The sequence below is a fragment of the Henckelia pumila genome, chromosome 2, assembly GCF_033568475.1.
Source record: "Henckelia pumila isolate YLH828 chromosome 2, ASM3356847v2, whole genome shotgun sequence".
NCBI lineage: Eukaryota > Viridiplantae > Streptophyta > Magnoliopsida > Lamiales > Gesneriaceae > Henckelia > Henckelia pumila.
This window is the reverse complement of record NC_133121.1, coordinates 115,084,896-115,106,058: the sequence shown is the minus strand read 5'-3', so window position 1 is coordinate 115,106,058 and position 21,163 is coordinate 115,084,896. Positions and strand designations below refer to the sequence as shown.

Below are 21,163 nucleotides of genomic sequence, written 5' to 3'. Positions count from 1 at the left end.
GGGAAATAATGTTATGGCATCATAGGTTAGGACATCCAAGTTTTTCATATTTGCAACGTTTGTTACCGTCTTTATCTATTAATAAAAATTCTGATTTGCTACGTTGTGAATTTTGTCAGTTAGCAAAACATACTCGTGTTTCTTTCTCACCCAAACCATATACACCCACTGCTCCATTCTCTCTCATTCACAGCGATATATGGGGCCCTTCACAAATTCCTACTATTCATGGTAAAAGATGGTTCTTAACTTTCATTGATGATCATACTCGTATTACATGGGTTTATCTTCTACACTCCAAATCTGAAACTAGCACGATTTTTCAACACTTTCACAAAATGATAAAAACTCAGTTTAATACTCAGATTCGCACCCTTCGCACTGATAATGGTAGAGAATATTTCTATACCATTCTCGGCAGCTATCTGAAAGAAAATGGTATTATCCACCAAAGCTCTTGCGTCGATACTCCACAACAAAATGGGATATCCGAAAGAAAAAATCGTCATCTTTTAGAAGTTGCTCGTGCCCTCATGTTTACCATGAATGTTCCAAAGTATCTTTGGGGGGATGCTGTCCTAACCGCTGCCTATCTCATTAATCGATTACCAAGTCGCCCTCTAAAATTTGAAACACCACTGTCCATTCTTTCTCAATCATTTTCTCATGTTTCTGCATCTCATAACCTTCCCATGAAAACTTTTGGGTGCACCACCTTCGTCCACGTTCATGATCACAACCGAAATAAACTAGAACCTCGTGCTATCAAGGCCATCTTTGTCGGTTATTCTCTTACGCAAAAGGGTTACCGTTGCTATTGTCCCAATACTCGAAAAATGTTTGTCTCATGTGATGTTACATTCTTTGAAGACAAGCCTTTTTTCACTCCAGATTCTCAAGGGGGGGAAACTGATAGAGCTGGTTGGGATAATGCACCTCTTCTCAGAAATAATATGGAAATATTTTCTCCCTGTCCTGATCCTATCATCGTTAATCCTTCTCCACATGAACCCAACTCTCCAGAACATGTTCCCGTGTCAAAAACAGGGGGAGACGCAACACATCAAAACGAGGTACTAGTCTATTCGAGACGAAGACGGAGGATTCCTCAGGTAAACACAGATATTGTGGATCCTATGCACAGTCCAGCAACTGAACCGATAGCAGATCCTCAGTCAGGTAACACTCTTGATCTTGAAGTACCAATAGCCTTTAGGAAAGGAAAGAGATCGTGTACTCAACACCCTATATCTAAATTTGTCTCATATACCAACCTGTCCCCCTCATTTCGTGCTTTTACCTCGAGTTTGTCTAGTGTGATTCTTCCCAGGTCAATCAGCGAAGCCCTTAATGTTCCAGAATGGAAAGCTGCTGTGCTAGAAGAGATGCATGCCTTGAAGCAAAATAATACATGGGACTTGGTCCAGCTACCTCAAGGGAAAAACACTGTGGGCTGTAAATGGGTTTTTACAGTCAAGTACCGGGCAGATGGCTCAATCGAAAGATATAAAGCACGTCTGGTAGCCAAAGGGTTCACACAAACCTATGGCACTGATTATTCTGAAACTTTCGCCCCAGTCGCCAAACTAAATACAGTTCGCATTCTTCTGTCTTTGGCTGCTAATCTTGATTGGGCTCTACATCAACTCGATATAAAAAATGTTTTTCTAAATGGTGAATTAGCAGAGGAAGTTTATATGAGTCAGCCTCCAGGGTTTGAGGAAAAGTTGGACAGTGAGACCGTTTGTAAGCTTAACAAGTCTCTTTATGGATTAAAACAGTCCCCACGTGCCTGGTTTGATAGATTTTCAAAAGCTATCAAGAAATTTGGATACAATCAGGGGGAAGCTGATAATACACTTTTTATCAAACACTCTGTGAAAGGGAAGATCACAATTCTAATTGTGTATGTGGATGATATTATTATCACTGGAGATGACAATCAAGAAATGGAGAATGTGAAACAAATGATGGCTAGGGAATTCGAAGTCAAAAACCTTGGAGCACTGAAATATTTCTTAGGAATGGAGATTGCCAGAACTAAGAAAGGCATTTCAGTTTCCCAAAGGAAGTACACGCTAGACTTATTGGAAGAAACAGGTATGCTTGGTTGCAAACCAAGTAAGACTCCTCTTGAATCAGGCAATAAACGACAAATGCTTGAGGGAAAAACGGTAGATGTTGGACAATATCAACGTCTGGTTGGGAAGCTTATCTACCTTTCACATACTCGCCTTGATATTGCATTTGCGGTTAGCCTGGTCAGTCAATACATGCACTCACCTCGACAAGGGCATTTGGATGCAGTATATAGAATTTTGAAGTATTTGAAACACACTCCTGGGAGAGGCTTGTTCTTCGCAAAGAATGATGATCGCCAAGCTAGTGCATTCACTGATGCTGATTGGGCGGGTTCCGTTGATGATCGGAAATCGACCTCAGGGTACTGTACAAAAGTTTGGGGAAATATTGTTACCTGGCGCAGCAAGAAACAGTCAGTGGTGGCGAGAAGTAGTGCCGAATCTGAGTTCCGAGCAATGGCACAAGGAGTATGCGAGCTTCTATGGATTAGGCGGGTGTTGAAGGAATTGAAGATGGATTGTACTGGTCCTATGTTTCTTTACTGTGACAACAAATCGACAATCAGCATAGCTCACAATCCGGTGCATCATGACAGGACAAAACATGTTGAAATAGATCGACACTTTATCAAGGAAAAAATCGATGGAAAGATTCTTAGTATTGAATATGTGCCTACATCTCATCAGCTTGCTGATTTGCTAACAAAGAGACTATCAGAATCCACTCATGATTTTCTTGTTGGCAAGCTTGGGCTCATCAATATCTACAGCCAAGCTTGAGGGGGAGTGTAGAATAAGATAATTAGATATTATTGATATTTGATATTATCTTATACTGTTCAGTTTTGTTTTGATAAGATAATTCAACCTTTGTAAATTAGATAGGGTAATATTTGATTTCTGATTTTTTGGAGTCTGTTGTAAGCCTTGTAGTCTATTTAAAAGGTGTCTTGTACTCTCATGAAGATATAGAAAATAAATTTATCTCCAATTCTATAGGTCCAACCCGGGTTGGACCCGTGAACCCGCTTTATATTTAATTAAACACTTTAATATATTATTAATAATTATAATTATTTATAAATATACATGTATATTATATGAAATATATATATACATAATATATTTTGTGTGTATATATAAACCATATACATTTAATAATATATCATATATGTACGTTTAAAAAAAAATCATATATGTACATATATATTATTTAAATATACAATATACAATATGAATATATAATATGTACAGTATATATATAGCATATATTTATCATATATTTATATATCATATAATATATGCATATATGTATATACATATATATATATACGGGGCGGGTCCACCCAAACTCGAGACCTGACCCGGACCCGCTATAGGACCCGTTGACTACCCGCCATTGCCATCCCTAAGCACACACCCCACACTCCTAGAAATGAAACGACTAGAGCGTTGATATATTAACGGGTGACCCAACTATGGGCAGTCCAATACCTAACGGTGGGCCAGGACTCTGATACCATGTTAAGAAAGATTAAAGAATGTATTCTAGGAATAAAATAAAATCTATCTAAATGATAGTCGTATCCTAACTTACAATACATTAACTCTTTTTTTATTACTTAAACGGTATTAAGTTCATAAAGTGATTGAAATTTTATGGAACTGCCAAGATGGATTTTATTAAATCCTCTGCCTGAGCTTTTATGTGCAATGAATTGGCAAAACATGCAGGTGCACCAAGATGATTTTAAGTTAAATGTCCTACTGCAACTTTTTGCGCTGATTGCGAAGCAGCCTGCTTTTCACCAGCTTAGATCTGTTGAGCAACTTGGATACATTACTGTTCTCATGCAAAGGTGAGTAAACATTTTTTAATCATTATTTGTCACCTATATTACTCCATGGGGAAGTAGTAGCTGAATTACTTGGAGAAGTAATAGTTGATTATTTTTAGGAATGACTCTGGAGTTCGTGGTGTGCAGTTTATCATCCAATCCACTGTCAAGGTATAAAATCAAATGACACAAATAGTTTGTGTTTATCATTTATTTCCATTTCTTTATCCGTGAATCATACAAGTTCGTCCTCAGTGACATTGTAAACTGACATGTCACTCTTTTTATTGAGCTGTGCAGGGCCCTGGACAAATTGATTTAAGAGTTGAATTTTTTCTGAAGATGTTCGAAACTAAGCTCCATGAAATGTCTGGGGATGAATTTAAGGTAATGTCTGACTTGTACCATGTAGTCCAGCTGTTATTGATAACTCTGTGTTCTTCTTTTGCATGCAATAAATGCCTACAAAGAAGTTTACTAAAAACGGCTTAATTTGGAGGCACAAACAATCAACTCTCTTATCATTCTGGGAGCAATGGTTATGAACACATGCCTCGTTAGATTTGTTGGAATTATAGAGGAAATGCTTTGATACCTGCTGTCAGATACTTGCACTTGCCTTTAGATTTGTTGGAGTTTTAGAGCAAAGGCTATGATACCTTGCTGTTAGACAATGGACAATTTAAACATTTAGGTACCCAACGTGTTCTTACAGGAATTTATTCGATCAAAATCATAATTACTAATGTTTGGATCAAGTATTTGATGTTGAGACCTGATAAGTTGATCGGCTCTAAGTATTTCTGCTAGCATATGGAAGCAGGTAGTGTAATGAGTGAAAACCTTACCTTGAGTTAACAAACATGATCATATTAGACATCTATCAATGGTATTCTGTAAAATTTATTTATACTAACAGCTAGCTACCTCTGAATTTATCAGTTTGAAAGGTAGATGCCTCTGATTTCATACCTTCATTCTACAGGTGGAAAATAAGAAATATATGCCGTCTTTGATTAATTCATGTTGGAGATTTTTTGTAGATATATCAAATATATTGTAATATTCCTTAGTTGACTTATCATTATTGGAAAGTAGAATAAGCAGGATTTTGATGTATCAATTAGAGATTCTCTTGATTAGGATTTTCCTTAGTTAGATGCCTCTATATATGGTCGAGTGTGTATATATTCTGTACAAAGTTTCATAATTAATTAAGCAAGAATATTTCATTCAACTCTTGTTTCATGGTATCAAAGCCAGCAATTCTGGGGCATCGTTAAATTTTTTTTTTCAGAAAATTTTTTTTCTTGAAGATGGCATCCAACGCATCTTCATCTGTTGAAAACCCAAAAACACCAACCAAAGCCACCACCCCATCGTTTGATAGCCATTCTCTGCAAATCACACAGCACAAACTAAATGGGCTGAACTTTCGTGAATGGTTTCAGTCGGTGATTCTTGTCGTCAAGGGAAGAGGAAAAATTGGCTATTTGACAGGAGTCATGCCAGCTCCTTCAACAACCGCAGCCAACTATGGCACTTGGGAGATTGATAATTCAATCGTTATGGCTTGGCTTATAAACTCTATGGAACCAAGTATTGGACGTACGTATCTATTCTACACGACTGCCAAGGAGATTTGGGACGCGGTCCAAGAAATCTATTCCGATCTCGAAAACACATCTCAATGTTTCGAAATTCGATCGAAGCTCCGCAACACCAAACAAGGAGGCCTTACGGTCACTGAATATTACAATTCTCTTGTGGAATTATGGCAGGAAATTGATTTATTTTACGATGTTGGATGGGTGTGCTCTACAGATGCTGAAAAATACAACAAATTGCTTGAAAAAAAGCGTACATTTGATTTCTTGCATGGGTTGAATCCGGATTTGGATGAAGTGCGTGGAAGACTGCTTGGTGTAAAGCCCTTTCCCACACTCCGCGAATCTTTTGCTGAAGTTTGACGCGAAGAAAGCCGAAAACGTGTTATGTTGCATACCTCCAAACCAGAGACGAACTCCTTGGAGATACAAGGCTCTGCCCTTGCAACCAATAAACAAGACAGTTGGCGAAATAATCAACAAGACCGGATACGGTGTGATTACTGTCAAAAACCAAATCACACTCGTGACATTTGTTGGGACTTGCACGGAAAGCCGGCTGATTGGAAGCCAAAGAAACTACGCAGGCCACTGAGATCCGCCCATATGGCTGAATCGGATTCAAGCACACAGGCTGGACTCGAGGAAATGCTGAGACAATTCCTCATCCACACCAAAACTTCAACCGAGGCTGCTGATTCAAACTCTAAACCTTCTGCTGCAGCAATGGCACAAACAGGTACTGTTACTCATGGTTTTTTCTCAAAGTCGCAGCAGCCTTATTGTTGGATCGTAGACACTGGGGCTTCTGATCATATGACTGGAAATTTGGATGTACTTGAAGATTTTACCAAGTGCAATAACATAATAAATGTGTGGGTTGCGGATGGAAAAATATCCCCTGCCATGGGTCAGGGCACGGTTTGCTTATCACATATGATTCTGAATTCAGTTCTATTTGTGCTAACCTTGCAATATAATCTGCTTTCAGTCAGCAAGTTAACATTAGATATGAATTGTTCTGTGACTTTCTTCTCCTCTCATTGTGAATTTCAGGACCGTTCTTCGGGGAAGATGATTGACATTGCTGAAAAGAAAAATGGTCTTTACTACCTTTCTACCATTGCGCCAGTTCCTTCACCTCGTAAGAGGTCTTTGTCAGCTGTTTCTAGTTCTGATGTTTTGTTATGGCACAAGCGTTTAGGACATCCTAGTTTTTCTTACATGCAGATTTTGTATCCAAATCTTTTTATCAATAAAGAAAAAACTTTGTTTCAGTGTGAGAATTGTGTCCTTGCAAAACAGTCACGAGTAAGTCATCCCCCTCACACATACAAACCCTCAAGACCTTTCCAGTTAATTCGCAGTGATGTTTGGGGTCCTTCTCGTACCGTTAATTTGACTAGAACTCAATGGTTCATAACATTCATTGATGACCATACCAGAGTTTGTTGGGTGTACTTGATGAAAGATAAATCTGAGGCATTTCATTGGTTCACACAATTTCATAAACTTGTCCTAAATATATTTCAGTCCACCATCCACACCCTCCGAACTGATAATGGGCGGGAATATTTTTCACATGAATTCTGTAAATATTTGGGGGATCACGGAATACATCATCAACGTTCTTGTGTCGATACACCTCAACAAAATGGGGTTGCCGAGAGAAAGAACCGTCATTTGTTAGAAGTAGCCCGGTCTCTAATGTTCACAAGTTGTGTTCCAAATTCTTATTGGGGGGAGGCAATTCTTACTTCAACCTATTTAATTAATCGCTTACCCTCCAAGACGCTTCAATTCAGAACACCATTGAGTACTCTAGTTGATCACTTCCCACATGTCAACATATTTAATTCCTTGTCACCAAAGGTGTTTGGATGCACAGTATATGCCCACAACAAACAACCCAACCGCAACAAACTCGACCCTCGGGCGTTTAAGTGTGTCTTTGTGGGGTATTCTCCTACCCAAAAGGGATACAAATGCTACTCGCCTCTTCTGAAAAAAAATTTTGTTACGTGTGACGTGACCTTTTTTGAAAATATAATGTTCTATCCCTATACTCGTCTCCAAGGGGAGAATCTTGATGAAGACGGTCGTTGGGATCCCACTGTGTCACTTCCTATCTCAGAAAATCTATCACTTCCCATAACACATGATGTCGAACCTGCAAATGCCCATGTCTCTACACCACTTGCCCATTCGAATCCAAGTCCACACCATGTCTCTACACCACTTGCCCATTCGAATCCAAGTCTAAGACTTCTGGAACCACTTCATACCTATAGTCGAAGGCCAAAAGCTCCTCAGCAAAACCAATCATTGAACCAAGGAGGATCGGATCCTGTTATGAACAATGACTTGGAGCTACCGATTGCACATCGAAAAGGGGTAAGAACATGCACTAAACATCCTATCTCAAACTTTATATCTTGCTCAAAGTTGTCGCCTACTTTTAAAGCTTTTACAGCAAAGCTTGATGGTGTTAAAATTCCAAGAGATATTTATGAGGCTTTGAAGGATCCAAAGTGGAAGGATGCTGTGCAAGAAGAAATGAGAGCATTACTTGACAGCGGAACTTGGGAAGTGGTCGACTTACCAAAGGATAAGAAAGTGGTAGGAAGTAAATAGGTTTTTACGGTGAAATACAAGACAGATGGAGAAGTAGAAAGGTATAAGGCTCGTTTAGTGGCTCAAGGCTTTACACAAACATATGGGATTGATTACGAAGAAACATTTGCTCCGGTGGCAAAACTCAACTCTATTCGAGTCCTATTGTCTTTAGCAGCTAATCTAGATTGGGAACTACACCAACTAGATGTGAAGAATGCTTTCTTGAATGGAAATCTTGATGAAGAAGTGTTTATGAAGATTCCACCAGGATTTGAGTTGGAACAAGAACTGGGCAAAGTGTGTCGATTAAAGAAATCACTATATGGTTTGAAGCAATCTCCACATGCATGGTTTACTAAGTTCAGCTCAACCCTCATGTGACTAGGGTATATTCAAGGCAAGGCTGACCACACTGTCTTCATCAAGAAAGGTGAAGGTGACAAGACATCAATTTTAATTGTGTATGTTGATGATATCATAATCACAGGAGATGATATCGTTGAAATTCAGAAGCTCAAGGAGAAATTAAAGGAAGAATTTCAGATTAAAGATTTAGGATCTTTGAAGTACCTTCTAGGCATGGAAGTTGCTAGAAGTAAAGAAGGCATCTTCATTTCTCAAAGGAAATACATTATTGAGCTACTGGAAGAAACCGGAAAATTGGGATGCAAACCAGTAGGAACCCCTCTTGAAAGAAATTGGAAGGGCAAGATCAAAGATGATGAACCTCATGTGGACAAAGGAAGATACCAACGACTGGTTGGTAGGCTAATTTATTTGTCTCTTACACGACCTGACATTACATATGAGTGTGGTGATACATGCATTCACCTACTCAAAGACATCCAGAGGCTGTAAATCATATTTTGAGATACTTGAAGGGAACTCCTGGAAGAGGTCTAATGTTCCAAAAGAATGAGAACAGAAGTATTGAAGGATATGTTGATGCTGATTGGGCAGGAAGTGAAGATTGCAAATCGACCACAGGATATTGCACCAAACTGTGGGGCAACTTGGTCACATGGAGGAGTAAAAAACAGACAGTTGTGGCAAGGAGTAGTGCTGAAGCAGAGTTTCGGGCTATTGCTAAAGGAGTATGTGAAGTCATATGGCTTGAAAGACTCATGCAAGACTTGCAAATCCCTATTCTGAAACCTATCAAGTTGCATAGTGACAGCAAATCTGCCATTAGCATTGTGAAGAATCCAGTTCAACATGATAGAATGAAACATGTAAGAATAGATCGAAGTTTCATCAAGAAAGAAATTGAGGAAGGAGGAATCACTTTATGTTACATATCTACGCTTGAACAAGAAGCAAACATCCTCACGAAAGGTCTCACTAAGCCAAATCATGAAAGCTTACTTATCAAGCTTGGAATGAAAAATATTTATTCCTAAGCTTGAGGGGGAGTGTTGGAGATTTTTTGTAGATATATCAAATATATTGTAATTATATTCTAATTGTAATATTCCTTAGTTGACTTATCATTATTGGAAAGTAGAATTAGCAGGATTTTGATGTACCAATTAGAGATTCTCTTGATTAGGATTTTCCTTAGTTAGATGCCTCTGTATATGGTCGAGTGTGTATATATTCTGTACAAAGTTTCATAATTAATTAAGTAAGAATATTTCATTCAACTCTTGTTTCAATTCACATTAATGTGTACTTAATTTGTGCTTTATTTTCAGTGATAGTTTACTTTGACAGTACCTGTCAGAGAGCCCTTGGGTCTTTTGTCATAGTAATTAAATTTATGCATTTAACGACATTATGATTTATGCCATTGCTTCAGTTAAAGACCGACTCCTTATTTTTTGTCTTTAAATTTTTCAAATGATGATATTTGATGATATGGCTATACGAAATGGCATTTTTGTAAGAAAACTCGTGGTCATTCAAATTTGGTTTCCATGGCACAGAGCAATGTGAATGCACTTATTGAAATGAAGCTTGAGAAGCACAAAAACTTACAGGAAGAATCCGGTTTTTACTGGAGGGAAATATTCGATGGAACCCTCAAATTTGACCGGAGAGAATGTGAGGTATGGAGATCAATCAATTGATTAATATTACGAGTCATGATTTCACAAGAATTCATATTGCAACCTTGTCGAAATAGGCTGCAGCACTGAAGCAACTGACTAAAAATGACCTGATAGATTTCTTTAACGAATATATCAAAGTTGGTGCGCTCCAAAAAAAGGGTTTGAGCATTCGTGTGTATGGGAGCCCGCATTCTTCTGAGTACAAGGCAGATAATTCTCAGTCTACTGAATCAAATGTTGTTCAGATAGAAGATATTTTTAGTTTCAGAAGATCTCGACCTCTTTATGGTTCTTTTAAAGGAGGTTTAGGCCTTGTGAAGTTGTGAGGCAAGATTGATCAAAGCTGCTTGTGAGGGAAAAAATGTGAAATTTGATTTACAATGTCAGAAAAACAATTGCTCGGGAGATTTGTCATCTGTTGATATTATAACAACTTTACGGATTCAAAATTAAATTATGTTTTGCGAGCTGTTTCATTTATATTTTAGACAGATTTTCTTTTGTGGTGCGACTTGAATTTGACGTGTATTTTTAGCTTATTTTGTGTGGATTAAATATGCCGGCAGAAGAAGACGATTGAACTGTTATCCTATATTTCCATCTCAGATTTGGTTTTTATTTGGATAAAAATGTTTGCTTATATTTGTGCTGAGATTTTGATAATTAATTTATTCAACCATTGGGCATCCCACCGAGTGGGTTACCAACTTTCAGAGACAATGTAGCTTTGCACAGAATTCGTGGGGAGTTCTTGAAATCATACATTGCACAGTGCCTATTTCACCCGATCGGCCGTTATCCTTTTCTCAGAACAAGCAGCTAAGGGTGTGTAGATCTCTATTTTCCCGGTTGTCCACCTAAACCGGAAGTACTGATACATGCTATAACAAAACTTTGTAAGAAAATATCTTGTTTCTCATTTCTTAGTCGGAAAGTTACGTGGTTATGAAAGAGGGATTAAGTGGAACAATCCCATTTTGTCATTTTTCATTTCCGGGGTTTTAGCCCCAATTAGGAAAGGGGTCAGAAAAAGGCGGCTCTTAGTTACAATTTCGAATCCATTATTATTTGTTTGCTTTGGTTTTGTTTTTTTTTTTAAAAGTTGAAATGGCGTTTCTTCATCCATGAGTAATGAGTTTCGATGTATTGGGCGAGCAAAATGGGAGCCGCCTACTAAATCGCGAAAACGCCATTAAGTTCTCCTTCGGAAAACTTGATTGTCGCGGAGGTTCGAATCAAGTATATTTTGATATTCAAGTTCTAGTTCAATTCCAAACTCGAAAATTTTAATTTTTTTTTGTTTGAGTTCGGATCGAAATATTCGAACCTATTTGCGAGCTATTCAAACTATTGCTTGAACATTAAGATTCGATGATGAAGGTTCGAAAGCTCGAAATGCCTGAAAAACTCGAAATGTATACATATTTAATCTATGACAATTATATTATATTAATAAAATACTAAAGTTTGTTTATGGCTCGTAAACTATTGAACAAAATAAATTTGGCTTGAGTTCGACTCGAAAAAAAAGTTAGAAAATTCGAAAAAATCGCGAAACAACTCGATTCGTTTACAATCTTATTTTTATTTTTGTAAAAAATGAAAATAATGTACCGCAAGACGAGGATGTTGGCGAAAGAGTTGGAAAGGTGGTTTTATCTTTATTAATCTCTTACTATCTCTTACTATATTATTAAGTCTAAACATCTTATACTAACTGATTTATCTCTCTCTCAACTTCTTTCCCATTTTTCACTCCTTCCAACAACCTTCGAATTTCTTATCCATTATTTATAATATATTTTTTTGAATTTATTTGTATTTTTGTTTTGTATTATTTTTGAATTAAAAATATAAATATTTTTAAATATCTAATTTTCGTCATTTTCATGTTTTACTAGTATATATTAGTTTTGTGGTAAAGATATTTTTGTAAAATAATGGTTATTTTGGGCTTCTCCTCTGAGAAAACCCAACCACTCCAGAAAGGCCCAAATTCTTGTCACATGACATGACATCGCGGCGGCGAATGTGCGCGAGCGGGTGCGGCAGGCCAGCAAACGTGTGCCTCTGCCAAAGTCTCCCATCGGCTCCCATTGCCACCGCCACGCAAATCGTCATCCTCCATCACCCACACGAGCAACGCCACAAACTTGCCACCGTCCCTCTCCTCTCCAAATGCCTAGCCAACTGCCACGTCATCGTTGGACGAAAATTGAGGTATGGAGACTCCACTCTGCTGGATTCTCTCCACGATCATCCGCAGCTCTTTCGCCCAGCCCTTTTTCTATTCCCTGGTTGGTATTTATATTTTATTTATTTTTTTTTAATAAATGAATTCCAAGTTTAGGGAATATGATTAGAGTGCTCTACCTATTTTAATTTGTGATCCTCCGATTGAGAAATGAATTCGTGGGTGAATCTTTTTTTTTTTTTTTTTTTTACAGGTTCAGATGCCTTGGACGTGAGTCAGGTACAATCATCCTCTTGTGATGTTTTGATTGCTTTTGATGGAACTTGGAAGCATGCCAAGGAGATGATGCATGCAAGTCTCCCTTTTTTATCCAAGTTCTCCGTTCAAGCTTGTTTAGATTTTGATGTACGGGTTGATGGTGATAATATTTTCAACTCCCACTCCCGTTTGGTTCTTAGAAAAGAACCGTTTTCTGGGTGTATGAGTACAATGGAGGCGGTTGCCAGGTGTCTAAGAATCCTTGAACCAAATGGAGTTGACATCGAATCCAGAATATTAACGGTTTTAAAAGCTATGGTTGGTTTTCAGGCCCACTTTCTTCAACTCCAACAGGATGAAATGAATATTGAATAGCTAGAGATCCAAGAGCACTGACTAATTGTACTGTTAAAGAAGCTAGAGGTCGAAGATATATATTATTGTTTTATCTTGTGTTTGCTCATACCATTATTGTTTTATCTTGTGTTTGCTCATACCCTTTGGTAACTGAAGTTCATTAGGTTACCAGTCAAATGGTGGTGTCGTAACAACCATGCATTATATATATATGTCAAGGTACAATTTCTTTTTTTATATATTTGATCAAAACTGTGTAAAGCTGATGTTTGTTTACTCCGACACTTGCTATTAGCCTGGTTGTTTTCTTACCTATTATCCTAATGAGAACCCTAGGCTAGGATTTGGGATGACATGATTTCATTTCTTTTCTTTTCATGCCAGAGTTGAGAAGCTTATGTCTCAATAGCTAATTTCCTCAAGTGAAGGCTTGGTAGCCATCTTTCTGTCATACCATTTTATGAATAATAAAGCATATCTTCTATATATCCTGAGTTTCGCGCATGGTTGGTATTGATTAATGCAATTCATATTTAGACACGATTCTTGATTGAAGTGTTGTACTTGTGTGGGTGGTGGTGGTGGTGGTGGTGGTGGTCCGGTTTTACATCAACTAGAATGTATAGTAGAGGTTTACCATTAACGAGCCTTGGATATATATTGTGAATTTTGAGCTTTGGCAAGCGATATATAGCAAGTACAATTGCACTACGGAAAATTTCAACCTATTCCATGTGTATTACCCATGGGACTAGTTCCAATTACTCCAATTTCGTTGCAACTTTAACTCTCATATTTGACTCTTAATAGATATAACTATTTGAGTTGTTTATTCGAAAAATAGCCATGGACAAAAATTATATTGGAATAATACCTTTTTTGTATATATAAAAAAAGTGGATCGAATATTATTGATATTTAAGTACGAGGCTCCCTAATATTTTGTAGGTTTGTTTGTTTGTATTTTTTTTTTTTTTTTTGGTTGAAACTGTATTTTGTAGCCTTCTGTGGCTTTCGAGGAAGTGTCACTTTCTTATGATCTGTCGACTCTTGAGCCTGTGAAAAGTCCCCCGGCCAAACCGTTCCCTTCTAATTTAATTTAATATAAATTTAACTTTTGTGAGAATCATAACATTGTGCAAATTTACAATATTATTACAAGTATTTATTGAAATTAAATGTTTTAATTTTGCAAAATCAGGATAACAAATTGGTCCATGTAAGAGTCATACTTTTTTATTATTTAAAACACATTCATCCACTTGTGAATGCTTTAACATGCGAATGGTAATTATGAGGAGAGGAAAATGTAATCCTCAATTTGCAAACTGGATTATGGGTTTAATTTAATTTTAATCATCTCAAATTCAAACCATAATTTATCTATTTATGTTTTTTTTTTGGTCAAAGTAAGTCCAATCTTCTAAAGCGTTATATATACATGGTGTCCCAAAATATATGGTTTTTAATTTATAGTATTTCACTCATAATCGTTTTACCATCCTCAAAGAAAAACTTTCATTCAACTTGTGCATAAGTACGTGATCTTTAAATAAAATATTTCTAAATTTCTCATTAAATTTCTTAACAAGTATATTTATTTTCATTACAATCTTACAAAATCTTAGCGTATTCTTGATCTGGTTAAGAATTATGTAAAAAAAAATTGGATTTGGATTTTTTAGTGGAAAAAAATGTGATGATCACGTATCTATATCCATGAAAGAGATCAATTCAATTAATATTTACAATCAAATATATTATTTTTTATATAAAAATATATTTTTTTTTTTTTTTGAAACGAGTCGAACAAAGATCTGTCTCTTTGGTTTTGCAATACAATATTATAAGTAAGAAATTGATATTTCCTAATTATAATCCGTCACGATCTCATTATCATACGAGCTCATACATACTCGGTCGAGGCCTTATATGCTCGGCCCACATGTGCTCGGCTGAGGCTCTGTTCAATCAAAGTCAGTCACACATTTGATCCATTTCCAACTAAGCCTTCGTATACAAAACCTCGTTACCATAGGCTTTAGATTCAGGGGAATATTGCTATTTGCTATAAAATATGGGACAAATCTTACCATATGGGTTGATATCCGAGCTCATCAGACGGATTGGAATCATCCCGACCTAAGTGTTCGGCTCTAAGAATCTCATCGGATGTGAAATAAATGTGTGATATTTCTAAATTCAGCAAAATCTCGAGAATCTCGCGATATAATCAATCATACCAAAGCAGTGGAAATGGTAAAATAACTAATCATCTTCACTATTTGGGTATGGTTTATTTCACGATCCATTCACACATCTTACTCCACTCACCACTATTTTTATATCGCACTTTGTCGTTTTCCTTTCCTCTCGAGTAAATATTTTACTTGGGCGTCGGAATTGTCATGCAAGAAAAATATCCGGCACCCCCTAAATTTTTGTTCGTCTGTGCAAAATCGAACAAGTCTATAATCGTCAGCTCGAATATCTGAGGAATTGAAGACGCTAAAAAATTATTGGGAAGATTAATTATGTATACACTGTTGGTAAATGACATTAAATGTATGCTTAAAATTGAAGGCATGTGGTAGAAGAAAAAGTCAAGCGGTACAAGTGTCAATGGAATGATGATTCAGGCACACTTGTGCATACAAAAGAGTCATTCTCATTTATAACCGAGAGATTGCACCTATAAATAGGTGCATTCTCTTGGAATGAAGTATCATCCCATCTTCAGTTCTTTTCTCTAGTTTTAAATAGCATTCAATATTTTTGAGTGTGTTTCTATATATATTTGTGAGATAAGTTTTCTCCTGTATTAAGAGAGTGAGTGTCTCTTTGAAAACACAGAGAGAGGTTGTAATTCTCCAAATATTATAGTGAAATCTTTTGGTCTTGCCCGTGATTTTTACCCTAATAATTTTTAGGGGTTTTCCACGTAAATCTTGGTGTCTATTATTCTTCAATTTCCATAGTTTCTATCTCGTAATGCCGCACCTGGGACCAACAAGTTGTATCAGAGCCTTGGCATAAAATTTCTTAAAATTCTGAGTATGCTCTGTGGTTGCAGCTGTGACTGATCTTCCACATCAGAAAAGATTTTTTGAAAATTTTATAAGGCAGGATTCTTGTAGTCAAGATGACGGCAAAATACGAGATAGAAAAGTTCAATGGGAGCAATTTTTTGCTGTGAAAATTGAAGGTGCAAGCAATTCTAACAAAGGAGCGTTGCTTGGCAGCTATTGGAGATAGACCGACGGACGTCACGGACGATCAAAAGTGGAATGAGATGAATCACAATGTTGTTGCCAATTTGCACTTGGCTATAGCGGATGAAGTTTTGTCAAGTATCTCTGAAATAAAAAGCGCAAAAGTTATTTGGGATACTCTGACAAAATTGTACGAGGTCAAGTCACTACACAACAAGATTTTCCTAAAGAGAAAGCTTTATACTCTTCGGATGGCGGAATCCTCATCGATGACCGACCATATCAACACATTGAATGTTGGAACACGGTCGTTCTCCGGATCGAAAAAAAAGTGATACCCGTTGCAGCGGAAGTTTTAAAATTTTTATATGAAACGATTCCATATGGGTATCAAATTCCTACGATTAAAATTGATAACATAAAATTTAAACAATGTAAATTTTACCTTAAAATCTCGAAACGAGATTATGGACACCAACAGATTAAACTGCTCTTGTTGTATATCCCAGGAACTGATGAACGAACGTTTCTTCAATCAGGTCCACGAACAGAAGTTTAATCCCTCTGATAGACTGCACTAGAAAGTCTATCAGAAGTTTCTACGAAGAGAAATAACAGATTTGATCTGTTAAATCAGACTGCAAATTCAGAAATTTGCAGACTGAATTTTCGAACACAGTAGGGGAGAGGGGCGGCCGAAAACCCTAAGAGAGGAGGCTTTAGGATTTCGAAAATTATGCCTTGTGTTGTCTAATTTCTGCATTGCAATAACTTATTTATAATATGAGCTGCTAACAGCTTAGGGCCCATTAGTCATAAGTTCAAGCCTGACAAGCAAAGCCCGCATGTTCAGAAATTAATATAAAATTCATCGTGACTCAGATTGATAAACCAATTTCACCAATGTGCACAGAAACCATTTCTGCATCTTTTAAAGTCAAGATAAATTTTTTGAATCCAAAGTGATTTCCAAAAATGTCCATCACTATGTCATTTTAGGAAATCTTACTCCCTCTATTCTTAAATAAGAAGTCCTACTTCTTTATCCACTAAATTTAACTCTTTAAATTTAATTATCTCAACTGGGATTAGAAATCCATTACTTGTGTGACCCTCAATGGTTCAGGGATACAGCTAGCCGTGGGCTCACAACTCCTTGTGACTCGAAACAACAATTTCCGAATTACCCAACGAATCATGGTAAGAGCGCCTAGCAACATCGCCCCATGATTCCCTAGGTATCACTGATAGTGCCTGCAAGAACCAATAGATTTTGGTTAGCGTACAGTAGGGTCCCTTCATCCATATATCCCGATCGAATCAACAACCATTGGTAAATCGAGAGTCGTTCGAGATTCGATAAATATGCAATTCATCTTGAAGATCAAATAGTGACATCGCATGTGCTACTAGGAAACCAAGTAACCTAAAACACATTATGTACTCTGGCCAGAAATTGGTCACACTAATATCTCCTCAGATTGCATAGGATATCCACACTCGCAAGTGTGCGGTGAATCCTTGACAACAAAGCATCGACTCCTATATGTGTCGTAACTGTACCCAATCCCGACACCTGATGACCCTAATAGAGTCGATAAACGAGTCAAAGCACAGTACTAGCATATAGAGTCTCAATGATGTTTCAAGTAATAAGGACTAATGGTGTACAATCAAAACCGCGGACTATATCCACTCGATAAGTGATAACCACTTGGAAAGTCCGAATAGGGTAGTTCGATCATTCATCATATTAATATCCATTTGCATGCTTCGAACATCTCTATGTTCCATACCAATGAAACGTGGTACTCGGCATCACAAATGCTAGTCTCAATCTCGAGCGATCCTTATCCTTATTTGTGGACGGCTCAATTGACTATGAACTATTTAGAATATACAGTGAATATAAGATATGTTTCATGACAGTGATCTCTCTATATTCACTATCTCATCTTACTTTAGTATATTCAAGGTCTTTATCAAAATAACAACAGTATATCATTATATAATAATAAGATAAAGTGAACGCCATTTAAAGAACGTATATTATATTAAACAAAGATTGTTTACAAAAAGAGACTCTCAAAGCCCTTAGCCACAAGTTGGCTAGCGGGGCATCAACTCTTTCATTGAATACTCTATTTTCCCGACTCACGTCTATGGGGCATAAAATAGAGGAAAAAGAACGTGCGGAGCTTCTACTTCAGAGTCTACCGAATTCATATGATCAGCTCATCATCAATGTTACCAACAATGTTCTTTCGGATAATTTAAATTTTGACGACGTCTTAACTGCGGTTCTTGGAGAAGAGAGTCGTCGAAGGAACAAAGAAGATAGGTTGGCAACATCGAAGCAAGCAGAGGCTTTACCGATGACGAGAGGAAGATTGACGGATCGTGACTCCAGTGGGAGCCATAGATATGGTAGATCCAAGTCAAGAAGTAAGAAGAAGAATATTTACTGCTTTAAATGTGGCGGTAAATGGCACTTCAAGAGATAGTGTAAAAAGAGCATCGATAAGGGATCTCAAAGAAATGTGGCCAGTACTTCAGGCGATGGTGAAATATTATTCAGCGAAGCAGCAACGGTTGCGGAAGGCAGACACAAATTTTGTGATGCATGGATTATGGATTCAGGAGCGACGTAACATATGACGTCAAGGAGAGAATGGTTCGACCAGTATGAACCAGTCTCAGGAGGATCTGTATTCATGGGAAATGATCATGCCTTGGAAATCGCTGGGGTCGGTACCATTAAAATCAAAATGTTTGATGGTACTATTCGCACCATACAGGAGGTACGACATGTGAGGGGCTGACAAAAAATCTTTTGTCTTTGGGGCAACTGGATGATATTGGGTGCAAGACCCGTGTTGAGAAAAGGATCATGAAGATTGTGAAAGGCGCGCTTGTGGTTATGAAGGCGGAAAAGGTTGCTGCAAATCTGTATGTATTATTGGAAGAAACACACAAAGAGGCGGAACTAGCTATTGCATCAATTGGTTCGGGGGAAGAATCTACAGTGTTGTGGCATAGAAAGCTTGGGCATATGTCAGAACGAAGAATGAAGATTCTCTCAGAACGGAAGCTGTTGTCGGGGCTTACAAAAGTGACTTTACCCTTTTGTGAGCATTGTGTTACCAGTAAACAACACAGATTAAAGTTTGACACATCTACTGCCAAGAGCAAAGGCAGATTGGAGCTGATTCATTCTGATGTTTGGCAAGCACCGGTGGTATCCCTAGGAGGAGCGAGATACTTTGTCTCGTTTATTGATGATTTCTCTAGAAGATGTTGGGTGTATCCAATCAAGAAGAAATCAGATGTTTTTGAAGTCTTCAAAGTTTTCAAAGCGCGGGTTGAACTTGATTCTGATAAAAAAATCAAGTGTTTGAGGACTGACAATGGAGGAGAATATACCAGTGATGAATTTTATGCATTCTGTCAGCATGAGGGCATCAAAAGACAGTTCACGACGGCTTACACGCCTCAGCAGAATGGAGTGGCGGAGCGGATGAACAGAACTTTGTTGGACAGAACAAGAGCCATGTTGAGTACTGCGGGTCTACCAAAGTCATTTTGGGCAGAAGCAGTCAAAACCGCTTCTTATATCATCAATCGTTCTCCTTCAGTGGCGATTGATTTGAAGACTCCGATGGAGGTGTGGACTGGCAAGCCAGCTGATTATTCTCGGTTACATACATTTGGAAGTCCGATGTACGTTTTGTACAATGAGCAAGAAAGATCAAAGTTGGATTCTAAATCTAGAAAGTGTATCTTCTTGGGGTATGCTGATGGAGTAAAGGGGTTTCGCTTGTGGGATCCTACTGTCCACAGGCTTATCATCAGCAGAGATGTTATCTTCGAGGAAGATAAAGTGAAGGGAGACAAATGCACACTGAATTCAGAAACTACTATCATTCAGGTGGAAAATAAGATAGACGAAGATCAAGTTTCTTGTGAAGCAGTACCAAAGCATGAGGAACAAGAACCAGTTGATACAGAGGTTTCCAAAGTAAGGCAGTCAACTCGAGAGAGAAGACCACCAGGTTGGCTTTCAGATTATGTCACTGAAAACAACATTGCATATTGTCTATTAACAGAGGATGGTGAGCCGTCGAATTTCCATGAGGCTACTCAAAGCTCGGATGTATCCCTGTGGATGACAGCGATGCAGGAAGAATTGGAAGCATTGGACAGGAACAAAACTTGGGATCTTATTACACTACCACGAGGAAGGAAAGCTATCTGTAACAGATGGGTCTATAAGATCAAGCGTGATGAAAATAACCATGTGGAGCGGTATCGTAAGAGATTGGTTGTCAAAGGGTACGCTCAGAAAGAAGGAATTGACTTTAATGAGATATTTTCTCACGTGGTTCAACTTTTAACAGTCAGAGTAGTATTGGTATTGTGTGCGGTGTTTGACCTACATCTAGAATAGCTAGATGTGAAAACGGCATTTCTTCATGGCGATCTTGAAGAAGAAATCTATATGCTCCAGCCAGAAGGTTTTTCAGAAAAAGGCAAAGAGAACTTGGTTTGCAGGTTAAACAAATCTCTGTACGGTCTCAAACAGGCGCCGAGGTGTTGGTACAAGAGATTTGATTCCTATATCATGAGTCTTGGGTACAACAGACTCAGTGCAGACCCTTGTACGTATTTCAAGAGGTCTGGTGATGATGATTATATCATTTTGCTGTTGTACGTGGATGACATGTTGGTAGCAGGCTCCAACAAAGATCGGGTCCAAGAATTGAAGGCACAGTTGGCAAGGAAATTTGATATGAAGGACTTGGGACCAACAAACAATATTCTAGGGATGCAAGTTCACTGAGACAGGATTTGGCTTTCTCAGAAAAATTATTTGAATAAAGTCTTGCAACATTTCAACATGCAAGATAGTAAGCCAGTTTCAACCCCTCTTCATATTAACTTCAAGTTAT

At 37.7% G+C, this 21,163-nt stretch overlaps 2 protein-coding genes across 3 annotated transcripts in view; both read left to right on the top strand.

Moving 5' to 3' along the window:
• LOC140885051 (insulin-degrading enzyme-like 1, peroxisomal) overlaps window positions 1-10,669 on the top strand; it is a 42,179-nt gene extending 31,510 nt beyond the window's left edge. For both annotated transcript variants that reach the window (XM_073291966.1, XM_073291965.1), the window contains 5 exons: window positions 3,816-3,940; window positions 4,039-4,090; window positions 4,220-4,306; window positions 10,068-10,190; window positions 10,268-10,669. In XM_073291966.1, the coding sequence (XP_073148067.1) occupies window positions 3,816-3,940; window positions 4,039-4,090; window positions 4,220-4,306; window positions 10,068-10,190; window positions 10,268-10,519 (639 nt within the window). In that variant the 3' untranslated portion in view covers window positions 10,520-10,669. The remainder of the gene's footprint in view (window positions 1-3,815; window positions 3,941-4,038; window positions 4,091-4,219; window positions 4,307-10,067; window positions 10,191-10,267) is intronic.
• Window positions 10,670-12,156: 1,487 nt separating this feature from the next.
• Window positions 12,157-13,436, top strand: LOC140884708 (tRNA-uridine aminocarboxypropyltransferase A). Its single transcript, XM_073291552.1, has 2 exons — window positions 12,157-12,490; window positions 12,641-13,436. The coding sequence occupies exons 1-2, from the start codon at window positions 12,205-12,207 to the stop codon at window positions 13,018-13,020; spliced, it is 666 nt and encodes a 221-aa protein (XP_073147653.1). The 5' UTR covers window positions 12,157-12,204; the 3' UTR covers window positions 13,021-13,436.
• Window positions 13,437-21,163: the final 7,727 nt, after the last annotated feature.

What these genes read in the sequence shown, in the direction of transcription:
- LOC140884708 (XM_073291552.1), top strand. Translation starts at nt 12,205, where the DNA reads ATGACATCGCGGCGGCGAATGTGCGCGAGCGGGTGCGGCAGGCCAGCA. An exon ending in AGCCCTTTTTCTATTCCCTG is followed by an intron (nt 12,491 to 12,640) that starts GTTGGTATTTAT and finishes TTTTTTTTACAG; the next exon opens with GTTCAGATGCCTTGGACGTG.